Source organism: Schistocerca nitens, chromosome 2 (assembly GCF_023898315.1).
Source record: "Schistocerca nitens isolate TAMUIC-IGC-003100 chromosome 2, iqSchNite1.1, whole genome shotgun sequence".
Taxonomy (NCBI): domain Eukaryota; kingdom Metazoa; phylum Arthropoda; class Insecta; order Orthoptera; family Acrididae; genus Schistocerca; species Schistocerca nitens.
The window spans coordinates 1,383,958-1,406,455 of record NC_064615.1 but is presented as its reverse complement, the minus strand read 5'-3'; the positions used below and the strand labels follow the sequence as shown (position 1 = coordinate 1,406,455).

The 22,498-nt window shown below is 42.0% G+C and overlaps 1 protein-coding gene across 1 annotated transcript in view; it reads right to left on the bottom strand.

Moving 5' to 3' along the window:
* Positions 1-8,831: 8,831 nt before the first annotated feature.
* The window catches only part of LOC126237538 (uncharacterized), a 219,592-nt gene continuing 205,925 nt past the window's right edge, over positions 8,832-22,498 (bottom strand). Inside the window, exons 15-16 of the mRNA XM_049947724.1 lie at positions 20,577-20,843; positions 8,832-11,539 (exon numbers count right to left, since the gene is read on the bottom strand). Coding sequence (XP_049803681.1) covers positions 11,373-11,539; positions 20,577-20,843 — 434 coding nt within the window. The 3' untranslated portion in view covers positions 8,832-11,372. The remainder of the gene's footprint in view (positions 11,540-20,576; positions 20,844-22,498) is intronic.

Genomic DNA, 22,498 nt, shown 5'->3' with positions numbered 1-22,498 from the left:
TAAGTGGCGACAGCGCTGCAGTGCCACTGGTGTTGATACGAAGCACGACAATGTAAAAGATAAACAAAGCAGACACTGCATTGTATCTGAAACAACAGTTGCCGATGTTGACATTTCGTCTGAAAGGAACAAAAGGAACTTTACAGAGTGATAAAGAAGTGACAGATAAAGTAATAACGTTTCTACAAATGAGTCAGTGGAATGTGTGGTATCCTATACGTCGACAGTGTGGACAATGTACATGAGGAGTAAAACGATGACAATACGTGCTTAACAAGTCAAAGTGCTGTTGAAACTGGAGCCGCAAATCCCGTCTCCAGTAGAACGTAGTAAAGGACAGTGGTTGTCAAAGGAACAGGTACTAAGATCATCCACAGCATACTATAAAAACAAAACAAAACTGCAGCAATATGACCGTGTAGTGCATAAGACAAACTAGGGATATTCAAAGGAGGCCAAGGCCCACTTTTTACAAAAACTGGTGTTTGCACGTTTAAGCGTGTTCGGTACAGTTTGCAGGCAGAACGTGGTAGTTAGCTACTACGTTATGCACATCGAATTGCGTACGACAAAGATTATAGTAATTTCAAGGGAAGCAGTGGACAGTTGCGTAACTTCAAACAATGCTACAGAATTGGAAGACGTAAAATAACGAAATTTCAAACAAAACGTCAACTTGACAATGCACGGCAAACTGCGAAATCGGCACGAAAATATGCAGACGGGATAAACAAACTTTCCCATCGTTCCGTAAGGAATTTGTTTCCAACTCCAATCATTCTTGATTTAAAGAGAAAATGCATATCAAGGGAACACTGGAAATTAAAGGTTCCAGGAGAGTTGTATCAAGTTCAACTAACATCAACGCCTTAAGGTCACGTTCTCATTCAAAATGGTCCAAATTCGATTTTTATTCTATTGTATTTTTTCAGTGGTATATGACCCGTGGCGGCTTTACCTTTGGCGGCACGAAGCACCGCTGGCGCCACTAACTACTTGCGCTTTCAGTATCGATCCTGGTCGTATACCGCGAGTCAGGGTCTTAGATCGAGGCGTGTGTTGTTTGTCTTTGGACGGCCCTGGGACTGACAGTTGCTGGATGGCACGAGGCTGGCAAGTTGGTTGGCTGGTTTTGGGGGACTCCTGCTGTCCGGTTCGGGTCTCCAGAAGCCGCGAGTGGTTAAATCGGTCGGGGACAGGCTTTGCCGACTCGATTAAAGACTGACAGCGGTGAGTCGCGGGAAGAACAGCGCACGCTGCCTACAACCTTTGTGAGAAAATATAACGCCTACAGACGTCCTTGTGATTTTATTAGGTTTAATTATTGGCATGTTGTGTGGATTCCTCACTGGTCAAGTGATAAATTGGTTTCCTGTGAGACGGTACGTAAGGGTTGTATGGCTCATTTGCAAACTTGATTGCATCGCTATGATGGTTTTTAGTTTCGATGTGGGACAAAGAACAGGGTGTGGACTGGTTACAGTACATTTACTCGTAAGTATATACAATTTAAATTTCATTTTATTTTTGCGTGTTTACTTGTGTTTCCTGTAAACAAGTACTTTTCGAGTGGGTTGCTGGTCAGGAAGCTAGATGATGTGAACGTTGCTGCCATTGGCCTCTAGTTGGGCGTCTGGTGGTAGAACTGTGTATGTTAGCCCTAGAACTGTACCTAGATATCTTTAAATGCCTCCTTCTCTTATCATACAATTATTTTAGTCACATGTGACACATTTCACATTTAGTGTCTATGTACCTGTCTTGTATTATACGTGGATTTACATTACCCAAACTTAAGTTCCGCTAGATACGACTCGTTAAATTGCCAGGGTTTTTGTTGTAATAGTGTATGTACTGTCAAGTTATAGATTGCTGTCACGCGTTCACAGTTTTACATTTGACAGACGTATTGCAATTACTTACGATTTAACAACTGGCATTCTGTGTGGCCGCCTCACAGGTCAGTTAATAATGTGACTTGACCTTTACACGATTTGTGTGACTGGTACTTTCGTTTGAAATTGTGATTTCATGGATGTAATGGCTTTTGGTTTTAATGTGATCCAAAGACCTTGGTGTGTACTGGTTACGGTACAGGTATTCATAACTATGTTATTTTACATCTCATTAATTTCTTTGTGGTCACTTGTGTGTAACACGTATGAGTACTTTGTGTGCCAGCCAGAAAGCTTTTCTGATATTTCATGTTTAGATTAGATTGTTTTCGTTCCATGGACCCAAAAAATGAGATAACTGTCGTAGGTGTGCAACATGTCAGACAGTATAAAATAAAACCACAAAACATTTGAATATAATATTTACTACCCTGACCATTTGGCAGATTTTCGAGGTAGGTGAATGCAATGCGGTAATTGGAACAACTAATATTTACAGAATAAACACGCTCTCAGAATGAAACATTCTTATGCACAATGAATAAATTTATAATACACAAAATACCTAATGTTGACTTGTGAGCAATTGCTGTCAACACTGGATACTAACAGACATTTTTACTTAAGCTGGCTTAACAGACTCTGTTCAGAAATTCATCTATAGAGTTGAAGGAGTTGCCTATCAAAAAGTCTTTCAAACTCTGTTTAAACCGTGCTTTATCTCAAACCAAGTTTTTAATGGGTGCCGGCCGTTTATTGAAGATGTGTGTTCCTGAATATTGGACCCTCTTTTTGGACCAAGATAAGTGATTTTAGGTATTAGTGAAGGTTGTCCTTATTCCTAGTATTAATAGGCTACTATGTTTGAGCTATCGATTGGAAATAGAGATATACTACTTACAACAAATTTCATTGAGGAATAAATATACTGAGAAGCACTGGTTACAATAAAAAGTTCCTTGAACGGGTTTCTACATGATCTTGAATTTACATGACAAATGATATGTATGTATATATATATTGTTGAGTCTCCTTTATGATGCACTGTATCCTTGCAGGCTACTTAGTGTCCCTGTGTGTGATTGTTTCATAGCAGTACAAGGTATGTAGATGCATTCGCACATGAACGTTTTTCGTCATAAACAGGTTCTTGTGGGTGATTTTCATATGTTCTACATATGACCTGAGGTTGGTCTTATATTCGGTCTCCTGACACGTCTTAGACTTTCATTGTGTGAGTATTGCAAAAGAATGCCCCTGAACTGTGTTCAACAGCGTGTTTTATTTTTTGACATGACACACAGGTCATGTTCCTTCCCTTTACTTGTTTCTGAGGTATTCGCTGCTTTATTCATTTATCATCTTCTGCAGTTGTTCTGTCTTTCAGTAGGTTAATCCAGGGTGGTGCAGCTAATGTATGTGCGACTGGCCAATACAAAATCATGGAATAGTTATTTAAAGAAGTTATTAATAAATAACATAATTGTACAGTGTATTGAGTCGAAATTCAGTATTGTACACTTTAGGTAAGTGTTAAAGTAAGTATTAAAATCCATGGAGAAGAAATAAAAACTTTAAGGTTCGCCGATGACATTGTAATTCTGTCAGAGACAGCAAAGGACTTGGAGGAGTAGATGAACGGAATGGACAGTGTCTTGAAAGGAGGATATAAGATGAACATCAACAAAAGCAAAACGAGGATAATGGAATGTAGTCGAGTTAACTCGTGTCATGCTGAGGGAATTAGATCAGGAAATGAGACACTTAAAGTAGTAAAGGAGTTTTGTTATTTGGGGAACAAAATAACTGATGATGGTCGAAGTAGAGAGGATATGAAATGTAGACTGGTAATGGCAAGGAAAGCGTTTCTGAAGAAGAGAAATTTGTTAACATCGAGTATGGAATTGTCAGGAAGTCGTTTCTGAAAGTATTTGTATGGAGTGTAGTCATGTATGGAAGTGAAACATGGACGATAAATAGTTTGGACAAGAAGAGAATAGAAGCTTTCGAAACGTGGTGCTACAGAAGAATGCTGAAGATTAGATGTGTAGATCACGTAACTAATGAGGAGGTATTGAATAGAAATGGTGAGAAGAGAAGTTTGTGGCACAATTTGACAAGAAGAAGGGATCGGTTGGTAGGACATGTTCTGAGGTATCAAGGGACCACCAATTTAGTATTGGAGGGCACCTTGGAGGGTAAAAATCGTAGAGGGAGACCAAGAGATGAATACACTAAGCAGATTCAGAAGGATGTAGGTTGCAGTACGTACTGGGAGATGAAGAAGCTTGCACAGGATAGAGTAGCATGGAGAGTTGCTTCAAACCAGTCTTAGGACTGAAGACCACAAAAACAACAATACTTTAGGTATGTGACAATAGACGTATCTGTTCGTTCTATCAAATGTTTGCTGTGAATTCACTTGTAGAGTCTTGTTCCTGTTTCTCATTCTGTTTTTAATCTGTTTTTGTGTTGCTTGATTGATAAGTTGATAATGCTATCGATACTGTTTTATGCATACAGGCCTGAAGATGGCTCACTGAAGCGCCGAAGCTGGCTGTAACAAAATAAATAAAATCACAAGGACGGCTGTAGGCGTTTTATTTTCTCATCATATTAAACGGACATCGTCTCAAAGACCTCCTGACAGAAGGATGGACATACAAAAACTTGACGTGCCTTCACAGGTAATGGGACAGCCCTGCAGATTTATTAGCAACAGGATCAAGCTAATGAAGATAGCAGCAGCCATCAACTTCAACAAGAGGCGTGTCTCCGTAGGCGTCACTCCCAACTACGCCCAAGTGAGAATAAGTGGAGATAACAGCATCAGACAGAAAGTAAAGCAGACTAGTGAGAGGTTGTGGGTATAACCTGAGCTTAAGAAGTTATATGAGAAACATGACTGCCTTTCATAACAGATTTATTTAGATCGCCTACAACTTTGTGAGACGTGAAATCCGAAGCAGCTTGACAGGACAATGCGTTACATCAGTAAGGTAGTAGATAATAAGTTGCAAACTGTTGTTAGCAATCACGGAAAGATCTGTATATTAAAACGTAGGCGACTTATGGTACATAGGACAGAGTATACATACAGTAGTCATGTATTCTGTGACAGGGTAGATAACAGGACTGATATTTTTTCAATAATGAAGAATTAAAATTACTACATACGCTGTGAACAGAGTGGTGCGGAATAAAAACATTAAATTAATGTTAGTAGAAATTAGTAGAGATTAATAGTACTCCCAAGTTTTGTAAGGTTGATAAGGCGCAGCATGACTTCATTACCACTAGAGTTGTAGAGTCAGTTAACTGATGAATGGCTACGAATAAGAAAATGAGTAAGGGTTAGGCAAATAACGATGTACAGTTAATTTGTATTATTAATTCTAAACTGAAAGAGCATCAATAACGAAGTGTGAAAGCTGATAAGGTTAATACCTTGGTAATATTAAGTATCGCTGAATATAGTGAAGTTTTTTGAAGATAATAGTATTTCACAACTAGACCATGACCCCACTAAACAGTTTGTTAAACAAGTCAAAAATGCTATTAGCGAGACTTCTTTCTCATTTGATGACAAAGCCTGCAGGTCCCTCGAAGTAATGAATACACATGCTCCCTGTTTACGGGCACAGCGAAAGATTCAGAAACCGAATGCCCCAATGAGGCCCATCGTTATTTATATAGGCAGTCCTGCTTATAGACAGTGCAGTAAGTTAAATGAGATTTTGGTCACTAACTGTGTGTTTGAGTGACAATTCTCTGTAAAGAACACATATGAGCTGGTTGGAAAAACTAAGGATATTGAGATACCTGATAATTATATATGGATGTCGCTAGAGATTATAAATTTGTACACATATGTTGCTGTAAATGAAGTCTTTTCTCATGTACGACTGAATTTTATTAAGGGCAGACGTATGTCCATAGGTGAGACTGATGATTTTTTATAAGTGTTAGAGCTAGTTCTGGAATATAATTACTTATCATTTAGGGGAGAGTTTTTCAAGCAGCATGATGGGTTAGCAATCGGGTGTTGTCTGTCGTGAACGCTAGCTAATATGTTTGTCTATCATTTGGAAGAAAAATTTTTTATACAGCAGCAGAAGTTAAATGGTTTAAGCATACACCATTATCGATATGTTGGTGATACATTGTTTTTATTTGATGAAGAGAATGAGGGGTGAATGAAAATTTTTGAGGTGTTCAACACGCTACATCCCAATATACAGTTTACATATGAAAGTGAAGTAAAGAGAAAATTAATTTTGCCGGATATTACGTTGATGAATAATAATGGAATCACAAATTTGCAATTTGTAGGAAGCCAACAGCTACAGGTGCGATTATCCCACGTCATTCTGCTCATCATGACAAAACGTCTTCCTTTTACAACTGTCAGCAGACTCGTTCACATCTGAATGGAGTTAGGTGGTTTTTTTATTTGGCACTTGTTATTGTAAGGCCACGTCTGTATTAATGTGGAATTGGACCTGTTACATTAACGCGCCTACGAGTGATTGTGTGTATGGTCATCGCTCAGTGTTACTGATGGTAATTTGTTGTTCCAGTCCATATTCCGTGCAAGAGTACGAGAATTCTCTGTTATAAACAAAGCTGATGAAATAAAAATTGTAACATTGTGTCGAAGACAAGACACATTTTATAGATGAGTATAACCAAGTCATTGCGTTAGCAGGCAGTGATATTTCGCCTTGTAATATTCACGTCATTTGGAGGAGTGTTAAGCTTGTGACTTGATGGTAGTCGCTTCCACAATGTGTTAATATTCCATGCATCTCAAGCATTCTCGTGTGTAGCCTTATTTGGGCTGATTGTTGTTCCCTTCTCGTGTGTGTTGGCAGGGTAGTCTGGGCAACGGAAGACGCATTCCTGTTTCCTGGACGCGGAGCACAGACGTGTTTTCTTTCTGCTGGGACGTCATTTCAGTCGCCGCACGACGTGTAGGTTGGATCGCAATCTGGGGCCTCTAAGAGCCACATCGTGTTGGCTCAAGTTAAGTAAATTTGATCATTTGATAGTGCCGCGGCGGAGTGTCCTCAATCAACCGGTAACCGTTGATCTGCCCAATACTGTGAATTCAGCAAGCACAGAAGCTTTGAAGTGTATCCTGCAGCCCGCCGCTGTGGCCGAGAGGTTCTAGGGGCTTCAGTCCGGAACCGCCCGACCGTTACCATCGCAGGTACGAATCCTGCCTCGGGCATGGATGTGTGTAATGTCCTTAGGTTAGTTAGGTTCAAGTAGTTCTAAGTTCTAGGGGACTGATGACCTCAGATGTTAAGTTCCATAGTGCTCAGAGCCATTTGAACCATTTGAACAATTAGTTAGGAAAGTCCTGGAGTTGCAGACTAAGTGTAAGCATTAAAAACACTTTTTAAATTATATTTTGGTCAAAACTGTTAAAACATAACTTTTGGTCCGCAGTACTGGATTAGCCATTTTGAATTTTGAAATTTGACTTCAGATTTGTGTTCAGCACCATCAGAAATATAAAATAAGATGTACTTTTTATTCAAATTGAACTAATAATACATATAAAAGTTTTTCATGAACTTTAAACAGGATTTATCGAGAAATGTTGTTCCAAAACTTCACTGGCATAAAATAAAAACGGCTCAATCTATTAACTTCTACCTTTGTTCCCAGAAAAGTAAACACTTATCTTGGGAGCTTACACCTATAATATACGAAACTTGTTACCATTAAGTATTTCTTTTAATATATATATATATATATATATATATATATATATATATATATATATATATAAGCTTTTTTTTCGTGCCTATAAAACATATTATCGTACTGAAACTTCCTGGCAGATTAAAACTGTGTGCCGGACCGAGACTCGACCTCGGGGGTAAGTAAAGCTGTGAGGACGGGACGTGAGTCGTGCTTGAGTAGCTCAGATGGTAGAGCACTTGCCCGCGAAAGGCAAATGTCCCGAGTTCGAGTCTCGGTCCGGCACACAGTTTTAATCTGCCAGGAAGTTTCATATCATCGCACGCTCCGCTGCAGAGTGAAAATCTCATTCTGGGTATTATCGTACTGTGTGGAGCTGGTTTCACGATAAGCTCCACGGCAGACCGTTTCGCATTCTGTTGCACGCTATCACACTACATCTGTCCCCACTACTCCGCTACACCAATACGATTGTACGTGCAGCCTTTAAGAGTGGATACGTGGGTGAAAGTCGTGCATCGTTTGTAACGCCCAAGGAGATCTTGCTGGTGCGAACCTTTGTGATTCACGTTGGCGCGTCACTTTTCATTCCGTTTTCATGGGTCAAGTTAGTAGTTTGTTTTTAGCATTTCTTGACTGTCGATGATGTCAATTTTGTGAAATTTAATACATAAATCCCGTAGAAGGTTGATCTCTGCACCTCCCGGACACTCATTTTCTGTCGCCCTGTTGTGTCATTAGCACCTAATATTTTTCCTGTCATAACTGTTAACACAACGCTTTCAAATGAGCCTTAATGAAGACTGGACTAGCGTCCTCGCACTCAAGGTGTTCCTTGTAAGCAGAGATAATTTTCTTTCCTTTCTTGGCTTTCGATATAACATGTTCCGGCACAACTTAAAAAAATGAATGTTGCTCATATCCTTCGAGCAATATCGTGATTACACCTGTGGGATGGTAGCTCAATAGGACAAGTATAGGAGATGAGTTAAAAAAATAAATAAAAAGCTTCACAAGGAATTAGCTTGTTACTATTCTATTGTCAATCGTATGAACTCATAAAAATCAACCAACGCGAAATACTGAAAAATTAAAAAAAAAATTAAAAGGTACCTGTTTCTTGCTTAAAAATTCAAATGTGTATTGTTTTTCGTTTGTAATTCTTAAATAGTGAACTGTTCTACCTAAGAGCGAGGAAGAAATTCATTGGCGTAAGACAATGTGTATTTTATTGATAAATAATAGAATACATTACATTTCATCATAGCTGTAACACACACATTAAATCAGCTGTCTTTGAGACATTGTTAGAAAAATAATTTATTACCAAAAATAATGCTTTTAAGTTAATCTATCCTTAGAGCAGTGTTAACTAAAACTACACTCTTACTCGTTTTGCAACAACAAATCAAATGCTCGAGTGTTGTGCGGGATACAGAAGCTTGTTACTTATGGTTCTCCCTATTTTCAGCTTTAAACGCTGGGAGGGCAGTAGGAAGTAGCATTGTGCGTTGGGTCACAGCGACGTTGTCTTTTGCCTAACAGAGGCGGCACAAGGTAATGCCACGGGAGAATGTGCGTTTTGAGAAACTCAATAGTCTTTACAAATCTACTTTAATGCGTTGTACGACAGTGAGCTGTGTCACTTCTTCCTCTGATAGCCACAGACCTCTCAGTTCCTAATGTCGTTCAAGCAATCGTATTTCGTGTGCCCTCATATCAAAAGTCTACCGCGAAAACTTGGACTCAGATCAATCCACCACCACAGTCTCATCTGTTATTGTAACGCGTAATTGTCAGAAGTCATCGTAGGCTACACAAAATCGCTAACAGCAAGTGGAGCAGTTGCTGTACCGCACACCAGCCGCCGATTCTTTGTTCCATGGCAACAGCGTATATGAAACTCTACTACGCATCATCTCCTCTCCACGAACTACGTACGCTACCGTTCCCCAATAGTACCTATGTTATCCACGCTTCACAGTTGCCACATGTCGACAGCAGCAAACAGAACGTCGAAAACCAATTGTTTGTCGCTGGAGTTCCAGCTGTATTGGGCACACAGGAACTACGCAATACATAAAAGGTCAAGAGAGAATTCATTAACCCTATACCCGAATAGCGTACCTTCTTCAGGTAGAAGAGCGCGTTTGTGTGTTTGGGCAGACGAGTCGTCTGCACTTTGGAGAAGTACAGATGACAGAGAGAGTTTTCATTCTTGTTTTAACTGTTTGCTTGAATCGTTTCACTCTAACACACAGATTTTTGTGAGAAATTTGAGAAGAGTACAAAGAGACTCGTACAGTACACTAAATTTTGTCGGCTCCGGTCCCGTGCCATATCAGAGAAAGACAGGTATTCATTCAGAACAGAGCTCAGCAATGACGAAATGGGCAGTCTGCGCAAACTGAAATATGGCTCTTACATAATTTAAATGCTATCCTTAGCTTAAACATACCTTCCGAATATAAGCTCGTTATTATACTTGAAGCTCGTTGTTATACAGGGTGTTCCACTGTACAAACCAAAGGGGCGCATGGAGAAGATTGAAACAAGCAAATAATCCTAGTAAACACAGGTTCCGATACCAGTTCTTTTCCCGATACGATGTTGTACAAGTGCAGTCATCTCAATGTTACAACACTGTAAACATCTAAGTCTACGTGTACAATTTTATGTGGTCTATACTTATAAGCTTTGGTGTATTTTAGCCCTGCTGATAGTGTTGATGAGCTAGGGGATGGTTGTCAAAGTATTCGGGATATGCCTGGGACTTTTTAACCTGTATGGGCATCGATGAGGAGACGTGCTCAAGCTTGTTTTCACATGAACGGTGGTCATGTCAAACAATTGCAATGTGTTTGCCCTCGTGTATGTATATGCTGCTTGGATCCTGAGGGACTCAGGTATTCATGTACTCGGTCGTGTAAGTTGTACCGGGGAAATAGTTCGTTTCCGGACCTATATTTATTGGAATTATTTACTGATATCATAGTTCTCTACGCACCCCTGTCGTTTGCACCCATAATAGTGAAACACTTGTAGAAGTTACTTCCTCTGGAAGCTTTTTCAACTTCCTTTTGCTGTTTAGGATATTCATGACAAAAAGTACTTTCTTCTCAATTTTGTGATGATAATGTAGTATTATTTACTAGCTTAACGTTGTTACATACCCACAACATGTCTCAGTGAAGTGGTTCGGGGAGTGACCAAGAGAAAATCGAAAATCTGCTGCCGGTTGCGACGTTCGTGTACTAGCGGTATGGCCGGTTTTGGAACAGTTGTGGAGTTCGGTTACTGAGTAGCTAAAAGCTGCTGAGTTCGTGTGAACTGGTTCTATTTGCACTGGGTGTGGTGTGTTGGAAGTATTGGAACTCGTAGCTCATCTGATACCGGCGGTAACACATAAATTATACACAGACGTGTTGGTAGATGATGTTTGCCACAAGCTCATCCCCCTACCCCTCAGGAATAGAACGTATTAAATCGTAGGACGCTACGTAATTGGTGTCTCACACTCTACAGACTTGAAAAAGCGTAATCTGAGAGACCAGTCACCTCAGTGGCACTATCTACCTTCTGCTGCAAGCTTTTGTTTTTTGCGGAGTCCATGCCATCAAGATACACTATCATCGTCAGGGAAGTCAGAGTCTATGCGGACCTCGGTAATTCAGTAGCACCTAAGGGTGAATTAAGTTATGCTTAAGTGCAAATCACAGAGTATATATCAGGTAGCTTTGGCTCTTCCAATCACTTTTTAATGCTTCACAATCTGGGACTGATTCCCAGCCAGGCGCCACCTTTGATGGACAGCATGAGGCTGTTCGGCTTGATCTGCAGAGGTACCGGCGTCTTGTCGACCACGCGGAGAGTAAACTTGGACAGCAGGTAGATGAGCATCACCTTCAACTCCAGCAGTGCGAACCTCTGGGCTGGAACACGGATGGTTTATCCAGTGAAGAAACACACGTAAACTGAATAGCCAGCGCTGCGTACAGGTAAAACTTAGCACACAGAATAAATGCACGTATTTTCGTAGACATTTCTATTATTACTGATTATCGTAATGAAAACTGCATACTCATCATATGGGAAGTCCATCTGTTAAAATGTGGCGTCCATTTAGTTAGGATTTGAATACTCAGATATTTGTAAGCAGATTGTTATATTTTTAGGCAGAGGTATAAAGCAACATAATGTATATGCCTGAAGATGGCATAAGCACCCTGAACGCAGTAGCGTTAATGAAAAGAGTTCAGTTGCGACTGAGGTAGTTTATTAATATTATACGACGTCACTCGTATTCCATGAAGACATGAAGAACAGTGTGACATGTGCAAAGAAGTCAAACTGTTCACATTATTCACATGCAACGCAATGAATTGACTTACCATTAGAAAAGTATTAATATATTACAACGCTCATTTTAATTATGTCATAACACAGAAATGTTAAATTTGAGTTTTTTTATGAAAGCCATCTTCTTGGGGCAGAAGCATTTGACCAACAGAAAAATTTCAGTTCTATATTAAACTTCGCAAAATTAGCCACAACTTATTTCAAATGTTCTGTTAGATTTTGCAGTACACTTATAGCTTCCTCCTGTCTGTAGTACTTATTAGCCCTACAAATTCCTCTAGAGGCTATTTTTGCATTTAGCATTACATTTCAAGTAATGGCAAACGTTATTCTCTTTATGATAAAAAATAACAAAATGAAAGGAATTATATAAATAGCTAGGAGTAACAACACCTAAATGAGTCAGAAAAACAGAAATTAGGGTAGAGCTGTAAGAGGAGCGTAATTGGTCAGTGAGGCTGCTGTAGAAGGTGAGGCAGGAGTGTGATGGGATGGGATGGGATGCAGGGACGCGAACAGCTGGTTGTAGGTAAGACGAGTATGGTATGAGCCTGTACCTTTAACTTACGACAGCTATTTCGCATGTACAGGTACGTCTGTTTGGTAACTCAAACACAGCCAGATGATGGGAGTCTCTCTCATAACAAGCAGCTATGTGAGGTCTTTTCTTTGTTTTTTTTTTTTCAAGAAAACTTTTCATTGGTGCTTGGCACAACATGATAGTAGTATTTAATAATATTAAATGTGAAAACATTTCCTAATGTTCTGCAAAATTAAATTTGTTTTGTAACGATTCATCTTTCGGGTTCTTAGACCGTCTTCAGGTGACAACCGAATGTCGCAAAAACAGTTAGAAATGATGTGCGACTTAAACACATAATTGATTGTGCAAAAGTTACAAAATTGACTCATAGTGTTTGCGAAGCAAAACATCATAATCTTTTTCAATTGTCACACAGAAATAATCACATTTACTACAAAAAGGTGGAGGGGACAAAGTTTTTAAATGGACATGCATTTAACAATGGATAAGAAACAAGGCGAATTTTTACAATTTGAACCTAGTATCTATAACTTAATTTAACAAATGGGAAAAAGGAAACCGAGTCTGACCACTTACTATTAAGCTGGCATTCTGTGCCACGTATTCGCGACCGAATAAACCAAACACATGACACACCGTATTCGCGACCAAATAAACCAAACATATGACACACAATATAATATTAAATGATCAGACTCAATGTACTCTTTCCTGTTTGTTAAGTTTCTGTTACAAATACTAGATTCAAGCCATTAATACATCAACTGTTAAATATATCTCAACATAAGAATTTTGTTCCTCTACCTTTCCAGTTAATGTAATTTAATTTTAGGTTACCAAAACAGAAAAAAAAATTGTTTTCGTATGTAAACATTAGACGCCATTTTTGTATCTTTTGTGCGAATAATATCTGTGTAAGTCGCACGTAATTATCATCGCCTGAAGATGACGTAAGACGCGAAAACCAGTTTGCGACCAAACAAATATAATTTTGCACAACATTAGAAAGTGATTTCCTATTTAGCATTTAAAAAAGGAAGTTCAGATCAACAGTACATATATGACAGTTTTAGTGGAATTAAGGTTTCTCTTGAATAAGACTTTGATTATAATCGTTTTTGTGATAGTCTTATTTATTATTATCTGAATTAATATTGTTTATTTTTACGCTGCTGGAAGTCTTAGTACCATTTATAAGAGACATGATCATAAATTAATTAGTACTGGAACTATGCAGTTTTCAAACTAATAGTTTGATCGGGTATATAATTGAAGATCTGAAGTTAATCGTTATTCGTTACACTTAATAGAGGATATTCAGTATGAAGAGTCATATATTGGAAAAGTGTAAGCTGGCGAAAGTTTTTTAATTAAACCCATATTGTTTAGTTTCGTCACTGATACTGTAACTCTACTAGTTCTCGTCACAAACTCTGCCTCTAAAGATCGAATTCTTCTGTCTTTTTACGTTAACATCCAGTTTCATTGTCATAAATAAACTGCGGGACCGCACTCCATTTGTAACGCTTAAAACTTATTTCGCACTTGGTGTCTCTGATTTCCCTTTATTGTCCCAAATATTTACAAATATTACTTCAGTTTATTATTTATCCCTGCGAAACATAATGTCACCCCTCAGGTACCGCAAGTGTAAGATTTGTTCAATAGCTGAATTGTCTGAGAGAATCTCAGTAGCTCTAGTAATCTTAATTACGACGCGTTTCGTAATTTTGATTTCACCATTTTACTGGTAGTTGTGACTTACTGTATTTGTATTGGCTTCGTGAGCAGTGTTTTAACCCTTTTTGGATAACTGAGATTGATTTAATTGTAATAATAACAGTCCTGTGCAGTTAGCATTAATCTGTTGTGACGAGTTTTGATTGTCCGGTGGAGAAAAAATGTTTCTCAGTAACTACAGCCCATTTTAAGTAATTTCAGTTAATTTTCAGTATTATTACTTTCCAAATTGTTAGGAATAATACTACGTATGAATAGAGTCACAGACGGCTTTTTTCTAGCTATTTAAATAGTGCACTTTATGCGCATGTTTCTGTGACATTCTGTGTAGTGTACACGTATGGTACTTTCAGATTAATTAAATCGCTGCTATGTGACCAGCAGCTAAACAGCGGTATTTGTTCATTGTAGACACACGATCGTATATGCCTAAATTAATTATTTTCTTTGCAGTTATTCGGTGAGCAGTTTTGGCTCTTCCAGTTACGTTATCATTGGCACTGCCATCTAAATTATTAAATCAATATAAACTGTTTCGGCCGAAGTAAGCGCAGAGATCCCGTCATCATTAGCAGCTAGTTGCACACGCTGTATCTGGGATGCGACTGCATTTTCGGAATCGATGTCTTGTTTTCGAATCTCTTCGTACCATGATGAAGTTGTCTAAATGATTAACCGATCGTAGCTGTAGCTATTAGAAATGGCTTCCGAGCAGCAGCTGAAGAAAGAAGACAGAATTCTATTGTCTCTCGGTGAATTGTATTTAGAAGAGACTTGTCGCCGTAACAGAGCTTGTTAACGCGGAAGTGTACGTTGGCGCTAGACTGGGAGGTAAAAGGTTGGAATGCTACTTATGGAAGACGTTTTCACAGCTTGACTTTCTCCTGCACTGGGAAGAGAGATGGTGTCTTAAGCTTCGCACAAATGTACTAGATATGCATAAGTCGGGGTTCTCAAACTTTACTAGTCCCAACGTACACAACGGAAGGAAACCTTTCCAGTTAGGGAGCTGAACGCATCACACGGCGTTTCCCAGCCAACAACAAACATTGTTCCTCCGCAACAATTTATAACAACTGCTCATGATTGATTCCAGCAGTGTAGTTTACAGTTTGACGGGACGCACCGGCTAATTTAACACACCACAGCTGCGACTGGGATCAGTGACCTCCTGCAGTAACCTCTTCATAATAACGTCGCTAATTGTGATGCTACGCGCATGCGCAATCTCTCTCGTGGAATGTCCGGATTTGTGGGTCCGTACGATCATGCACTGTTTTATCTTAATTCTTCTGGTTGGTTATTATTGAGTAAAAAATCCTACCGTGACGTCCAATTTCGGCTTCACGCTTCCGTCCACAACCTAACGTCACAAAAGGTAAGTTCATTTCGGTGTTCGGGAGCTTTTTCCCCATATAGCTTGTTTAGCTGTGCTATTTAATGAAACGCCCAAATATAAACAACGGTGTCCTAAACGTACAGCTGACTTGATCCTGCTGTGTGGGGTAACCCTCTGATTTCTTATGATCTTTGGGGTAAGTTAACTAGCAGCTGTGGGAGTATCAATAGTTGAACGTTTACACGTAAAAAGGGTGCTAATTAACTTGCTGCGAGGGTCGCCTCAGAAGTTATGCACAGTGTAAGACGGAATCGAAGAAAATAATTTATTTCACAAAATACCTTCCATTCTTGCTTATGGCAGCTTCCCAACGTTTTGGCAACCTCTGTACACCGGATAGGCCATCTTCATTGTTGAGCTGCCTCATTACTCGGATAACCACACTGCGTGCTTCGTCAGTTGTACCAGAACGGTTTCGACAAAGTTGTTGCTTCAATCTGGGAGACAAATCAAACTCTGATGGGTTCATATCAGGATTGTGTGGTGGGTGGGGGAGTACTGACTATCCATATTTGTCGAGCGTTTCCCTCAGTGGTAGGACGATATGCGCTCTCGCACTATCGCGAAAAACCAGGACACCAGCTGCAAGCGTGCAGAGTGGGAACTTTTCCACTTTGACGATTGGGACTTGAGTCGTGGCTCAGGACCTCGTATCCAGATTTCACCAAGAGCAACAATACTTTCAGGAACTGTTCTGCTTCTGCCCGATAACGTTGAAGCAATTCTTCTGCGATTCTTTTGCAAAATCCTTTCTTCTCTTCACTCTAATCATGCGCAATCCAACTGACAGCAATTTCTCTCATCTTTAACTGTTCAGTTGTTATTCTTTAAACTGAAGGTTGAGCCACTCTGACCTCATACACAGTTTCCTCGCGTGTCTTTCGTCGATCCTCTCTGGAAGCGTCATTAACAATAACCACAGAGGTGTAGCCTGTTGCAGCTGATTGCCTTCCACTTCTTGAGTTATCCTCAGTGCTTACCCGACCTTCGCGGAAACGTGGAAATCACCGTGACCCACTACACTATCCCAGACACCCCTCTCACAGCGTTGTGAATTTGCGTTGGGTTCTATACACGCAGGTACTCGATTTTGATGTAGGACGCTGCCCACTACGTGTAATTCGCTCTGACTCGGTTTCAGCTTCCATTTTAAAACTGAATTAGTCGCGACACAGCCACGCAAACCGGTAAACACATACCCCGATCAGACAGAACATTACGACCACTGACCTGATAATGATATGAAGCCGGCAGGAGTGGCCGAGCGGTTCTAGGCGCTACAGTCTGGAACCGCGCAACCGCTACGGTCGCAGGTTCGAATCCTGCCTCGGGCATGGATGTGTGTGATGTCCTTAGGTTGGTTAGGTTTAAGTAGTTCTAAGTTCTAGGGGACTGGTGACCTCAGGAGTTAAGTCCCATCGTGCTCAGAGCCAGCCAAAGATATAAACCTGTCCAGGCGACAGCAGCGTCACCTGGCGAGGAATGACTGCCAGCCACACACATGCACTGTGCATGTAGTACCGGTGAGCGTGCTGTCCGTGTGTAGAAAGGGGAAGGCGCGTGCTCTACCTGAGTCTGACATAGGGCAGATTGTGATGGCGCTGAGACTCGGCACGAACACTTCGGGAACTGCACGACTTGTAGGGTGTTGGAGGGGCGCTGTGGTGAGTGTCTTCAACATGTGACGAAGCCAAGGAGAAACCACGTCCGGATTTTGTGGGGGGCTGGCCGATCCCCCTCATTACGGATGTTGGATGTCGAAAGCTGGGCAGACTGGTAAAACAGGACAGGCGGTGAACTGTAGCGGTACTAACATCAGATTTTAATGCTGGGCAGAGTATAGGTGTGTCTGAACACACAGGGCACCGAACACTCCTAACAATGGGCCTCCATAGCCGAAGACGCAAGCGTGTGTCACAGTTGAAACCAGGACATCGGCAACTATGACCGAAGTGCACACCTGACCACTGGCACTGGACTTTGGTACAGTGGTGGAGCGTTGTGCGATGTGATGAACCCCGATACCTTCTTCATCATGTCGATGCAAGGGCGCGAATCCGTCGTCTTCTTGACAACTGTACTGCGGGACAGAGACAAGCTGGCGGCGACTCCGTTATGCGCTGGGGAACGTCCACGTGGGCCTCCGTGGGTGCAGTGGAGCTCGTGCGAGGCACCGTGACGGCCAAGGAGTGTCGTACACTGGTTGCAGACCACGTACAGTCCTTCATGACGATCATGTTTCCCGATAGCAGTGGCTTTTTTCGACAAGATATCCCTCCATTCACGAGGCCAGGAGTGTGGTCGAGTGGTTCGAGGAACACAGTGGTGAGTTCACCCAACTCGCCAGGTATGAACTAGATCGAACGTATGTGGGACGTGACTGACCGTGGCGTCAGAGGTCACCGCCGCCCACACCGGAATTGACGGGAGTGACGTGACTCGTGTGTGCAGATGTGGTGGTAAGGTCCCTCCGGCGACCTACCGAGGCCACACTGCTCCCAGGCCACGACGCGTCGCCGCTGTTGTCCGTGCCAAAGGTGGACATGCCGGCTACTAACTGGGTCCTCATAATGTTCTGGCTGAACACTATGTACGACTGTCACAACTAAAATGTCGCTCACAACTGAGATGAATTTCAACTCGATAACGCCACCTTAACAGTCGGGCATAAGCAGTGTGCAGGACCTTTGAAATGCCCTTCTTATAAAACACATAAAAAACACAGGCCCAAATGAGCGTTGAATGCAGAACCTGTTGTTGTCTCTAGTCCAAAAAATTGTTTGAACCAGCTCTCCATGCTAGTCTACGTTGTGAAAGTTTCTATATCATGCGTAACTAATGCAGGACCTATAGTGCGTATAATTAACTGTTACTGCTGCTCTGGCTGTATTCATTTCTCAAGGGGTCACGAATTAACAGAAAGTGTAACAGCGGACGAAAGTTTCTGAGAAGACTACCACCAGAGTCATTAAAAAAAAATTTGTAAGACTACACCGAATAAGTGGTACGCTGCGCTGGCCTCACAGTACCCTCACACAACTGTCATGAGACTCAAAAGATGCTGCTTAATATCTGTGTTCTGCTACAGTCAATGTCAGCCGAGAAAATAACACAGCAATATCTGAGACTAGGCACTTGCAATTAAACTTAAAAATACATTTATAGTTTAACGAAGATCAAAATAACTTAACGTTTAATCAGAGACTCACGCGAAATACTATCCACGCAAACGCCAAATTGAGTACAGCCACATAATGACAGCCAGTGTGTTTTTAAACAATTCTGTAGCAACTGCAATAAACACAGTGTAGATGGTTTTCACGCTGCCAGTGTCCCAGACAGTACTTAATAGTGAAGATGACGAGTGAAATACACGTAAAATATTTATGTAAATAGCTTTCATTAAACGTTTAAGCATCAATAGTAACAGTGCAGTGGAAAATCTGTATCGACGGGTTAATTACGTTAAATACACTACTGGCCATTGAAATTGCTACACCACGAAGATGACGTGCTACAGACGTGAAATTTAACCGACAGGAAGAAGATGCTGTGATATGCAAATGATTAGCTTTTCAGAGCATTCACACAAGGTTGGCGCCGGTGGCGACACCTAAAACGTGCTGACATGAGCAAAGTTTCCAAACGATTTCTCATACACAAACACCAGTTGACCGACGTTGCCTGGTGAAACGTTGTTGTGATGCCTCGTGTAAGGAGGAGAAATGCGCACCATCAAGTTTCCGACTTTGATAAAACTCGGATTGTAGCCTATCACGATTGCGGTTTATCGTATCACGACATTGCTGCTCGCATTGGTCGAGATCCCATGACTGTTAGCAGAATATGGCATCGGTGGGTTCAGGAGGGTAATACGGAACGCCGTGCTGGATCCCAACGGCCTCGTATCACTAGCAGTCGAGACGACAGGCATCTTATCCGCATGGCTGTAACGGATCGTGCAGCCACGTCTCGATCCCTGAATCGACAGATGGGGACGTTTGCAAGACAACAACCATCTGCACGAACAGTTCGACGACATTTGCAGCAGCATGGACTATCAGCTCGGAGACCGTGGCTGCAGTTACCCTTGACGCTGCATCACAGGAGCGCCTGCGATGGTGTACTCAACGACGAACCTGGGTGCACGAATGGCAAAACGTCATTTTTTCGGATGAATCCAGGTTCTGTTTACAGCATCATGATAGTCGCATCCGTGTTTCGCGACACCGCGGTGAACGCACATTGGAAGCGTGTATTCGTCCTCGCCATACTGGCGTATCACCCGGCGTGATGGTATGGGGTGCCATTGGTTACACGTCTCGGTCACCTCTTGTTCGCAGTGACGGCACTTTGAACAGCGGACGTTACATTTCAGATGTGTTACGTCCCGTGGCTCTACTCTTCATTCGATCCCTGCGAAACCCTACATTTCAGCAGGATAATGCACGACCGCATGTTGCAGGTCCTGTACGGGCCTTTCTGGATACAGAGAATGTTCGACTGCTGCCCTGACCAGCACATTCTCCAGATCTCTCACCAACTGAAAACGTCTGGTCAATGGTGGCCGAGCAACTGGCTCGTCACAATACGCCAGTCACTACTCTTGATGAACCGTGGTATTTGTTGAAACCGCATGGGCAGCTGTACCTGTACACGCCATCCAAACTCTGTTTGACTCTTTGCGCAGGCGTATCAAGGCCGTTATTACGGCCAGAGGTGGTTGTTGTGGGTACTGATTTCTCAGGATCTATGCACCCAAATTGCGTGAAAATTTAATCACATGTCAGTTCTAGTATAATATATTTTTTCCAATGAATACCCGTTCATCATCTGCATTTCTTGTTGGTATAACAATTTTAATGGCCTGTAGTGTAAGAAAGTGTGGAGAAGATGAAGACATCAACAGGAACAGAAAATCGCTAACCAATGCAAATACGAGGTCCAACGCCGAACGGGATGTAGGTGAAGGGCTTGATGAGGTGCTTGTTCTCCGGGCTGAAGCGTTCCGGATCGAAGCGCTCGGGGTCAGGGAAGTACTTCTCGTCGTGGTGGAGGGCGTGCGCCGGGATCCACACGCCGTCTCCAGGCTCCAGCCGGAGTCCGTCCGGGCAGCTGTCCGTGGCGGGCAGCCGGTACGGCTTCACGCACTTGCGGTCGGAGGCAGAGCCAGGGGTGTACATGCGCAGCGTCTCTGTGGACCACGGAACGAGCAGTCAGGTCTCGCTCACCAGCAGCTTACTCTCACAGTACAGTCTGGAGTACAGGAAAAGCATGCGTACACAGAACATAATCATAAGATAGAAAATACTGTACAGTTCACTGGAAGCTGCGTCTGTATAGCAAAGACCAGGTGCCCAAGTAGTTACGATATCTGATCAGAGGTATGCGGACACGTGTTAGTGGAAATTAACATGGGGCATGCCCACACTTTGCCTTTAGAACGACTTGAAATCTCCTGTGTAGACTTTCAACAAGGTGTGGCTCTCAGCACTACGGGACTTAACATCTGAGGTCATCAGTCCCCTCGAGTTAGAACTACTTACACCTAACTAACCTAAGGACATCACTCACATCCATGACCGAGGCAGGATTAGAACCTGCGACAGTAGCAGCAGCGCGGTTCCGGACTCAAGCGGTTAGAACCGCTCGGCCACAGTGGCTGGCCAACAACGTGTCTGTGGAGGAATGGCGACTCGTTCTTCCTCAAGAGCCGGAACCGGAAAAGGTAGCGATGTTGGACGGTGGGGTCTGGAGAGGAGTCGACGTTCTCGCCGATCCCAAAGGTGAGACACTGGGATGTGGTAGGAACGTTGGTCTGGACGGTCTAGTCCGTCTCAGGAATGTTGTTGTGCACAAAGCACTGCGTCGCAAGTCCTGCTTTATGATAAGGTGCACTGTCGTATTGATACAATCATCGTTCCTCTACTGCATGCTCTACACAGTGTCTTCCAGTCACCGTTTTGTTAACAGTTATGGGGGGAACACACTCAAACCACGGAGACCATAGCCATGTCGTAACACCACCTCCTCCGTACTTCGCTACACACAACGGCAGGTAACGTTCTCCAGCCATCCGCCAAACCTAAGTCCTTCCATCGAACTGTCGCAAGGTGCAGCGTGATTCTTAATCCCATATCACTCGTTTCCGGTCATCTGCAATCCACTACCATCGCTGTTTACATCATTTCAAGCATCGCTTAATATTGGCCACAAATCTGTGCGGTCTATCAGGAGGTGCTCGAACATTCTACCCATTCCTTTTAACTTCCTATTCACAGTCACTGTGCTTGTTAGACTCCTGGTACCATTTAAAGAACTGTATTTGTAATCAACAGTTGTACAAATAAACCTTTATCCTCTACTGTTTCCGGTCTCTCAGATCGTCATCACAGGAACAAAAGGCAAAACCATGAGATGGAAAAGAAATTCTTTTTTCTCTTCCGTGGTTCAAAAGTCTACGACTTTACACTACGTACACATGACAGTCTATCACACAGCGCGACCTTAAACAGCATCAAATTACTTGTACAATCATACATGACAAAATGAGAAGGAAGCACTTTGTAACCCATGAGTGATGAATTCTTCTCGGGTTATCAGCCGAGTGGTGGCGTCGTCTCGTCTCAGTGTTTCAATGAGTTTCGTAGCCATCATCTTCTGGCGGAGTGTTCGCTACATACGAAGTGTTCACTACATACGAAGTGTTCGCTGCATACGAAGTGTTCGCTGCATACAAAGTGTTCGCTACATACGAAGTGTTCGCTGCATACGAAGTGTTCGCTGCATACGAAGTGTTCGCTGCATACGAAGTGTTCGCTACATACGAAGTGTTCTCTGCATACGAAG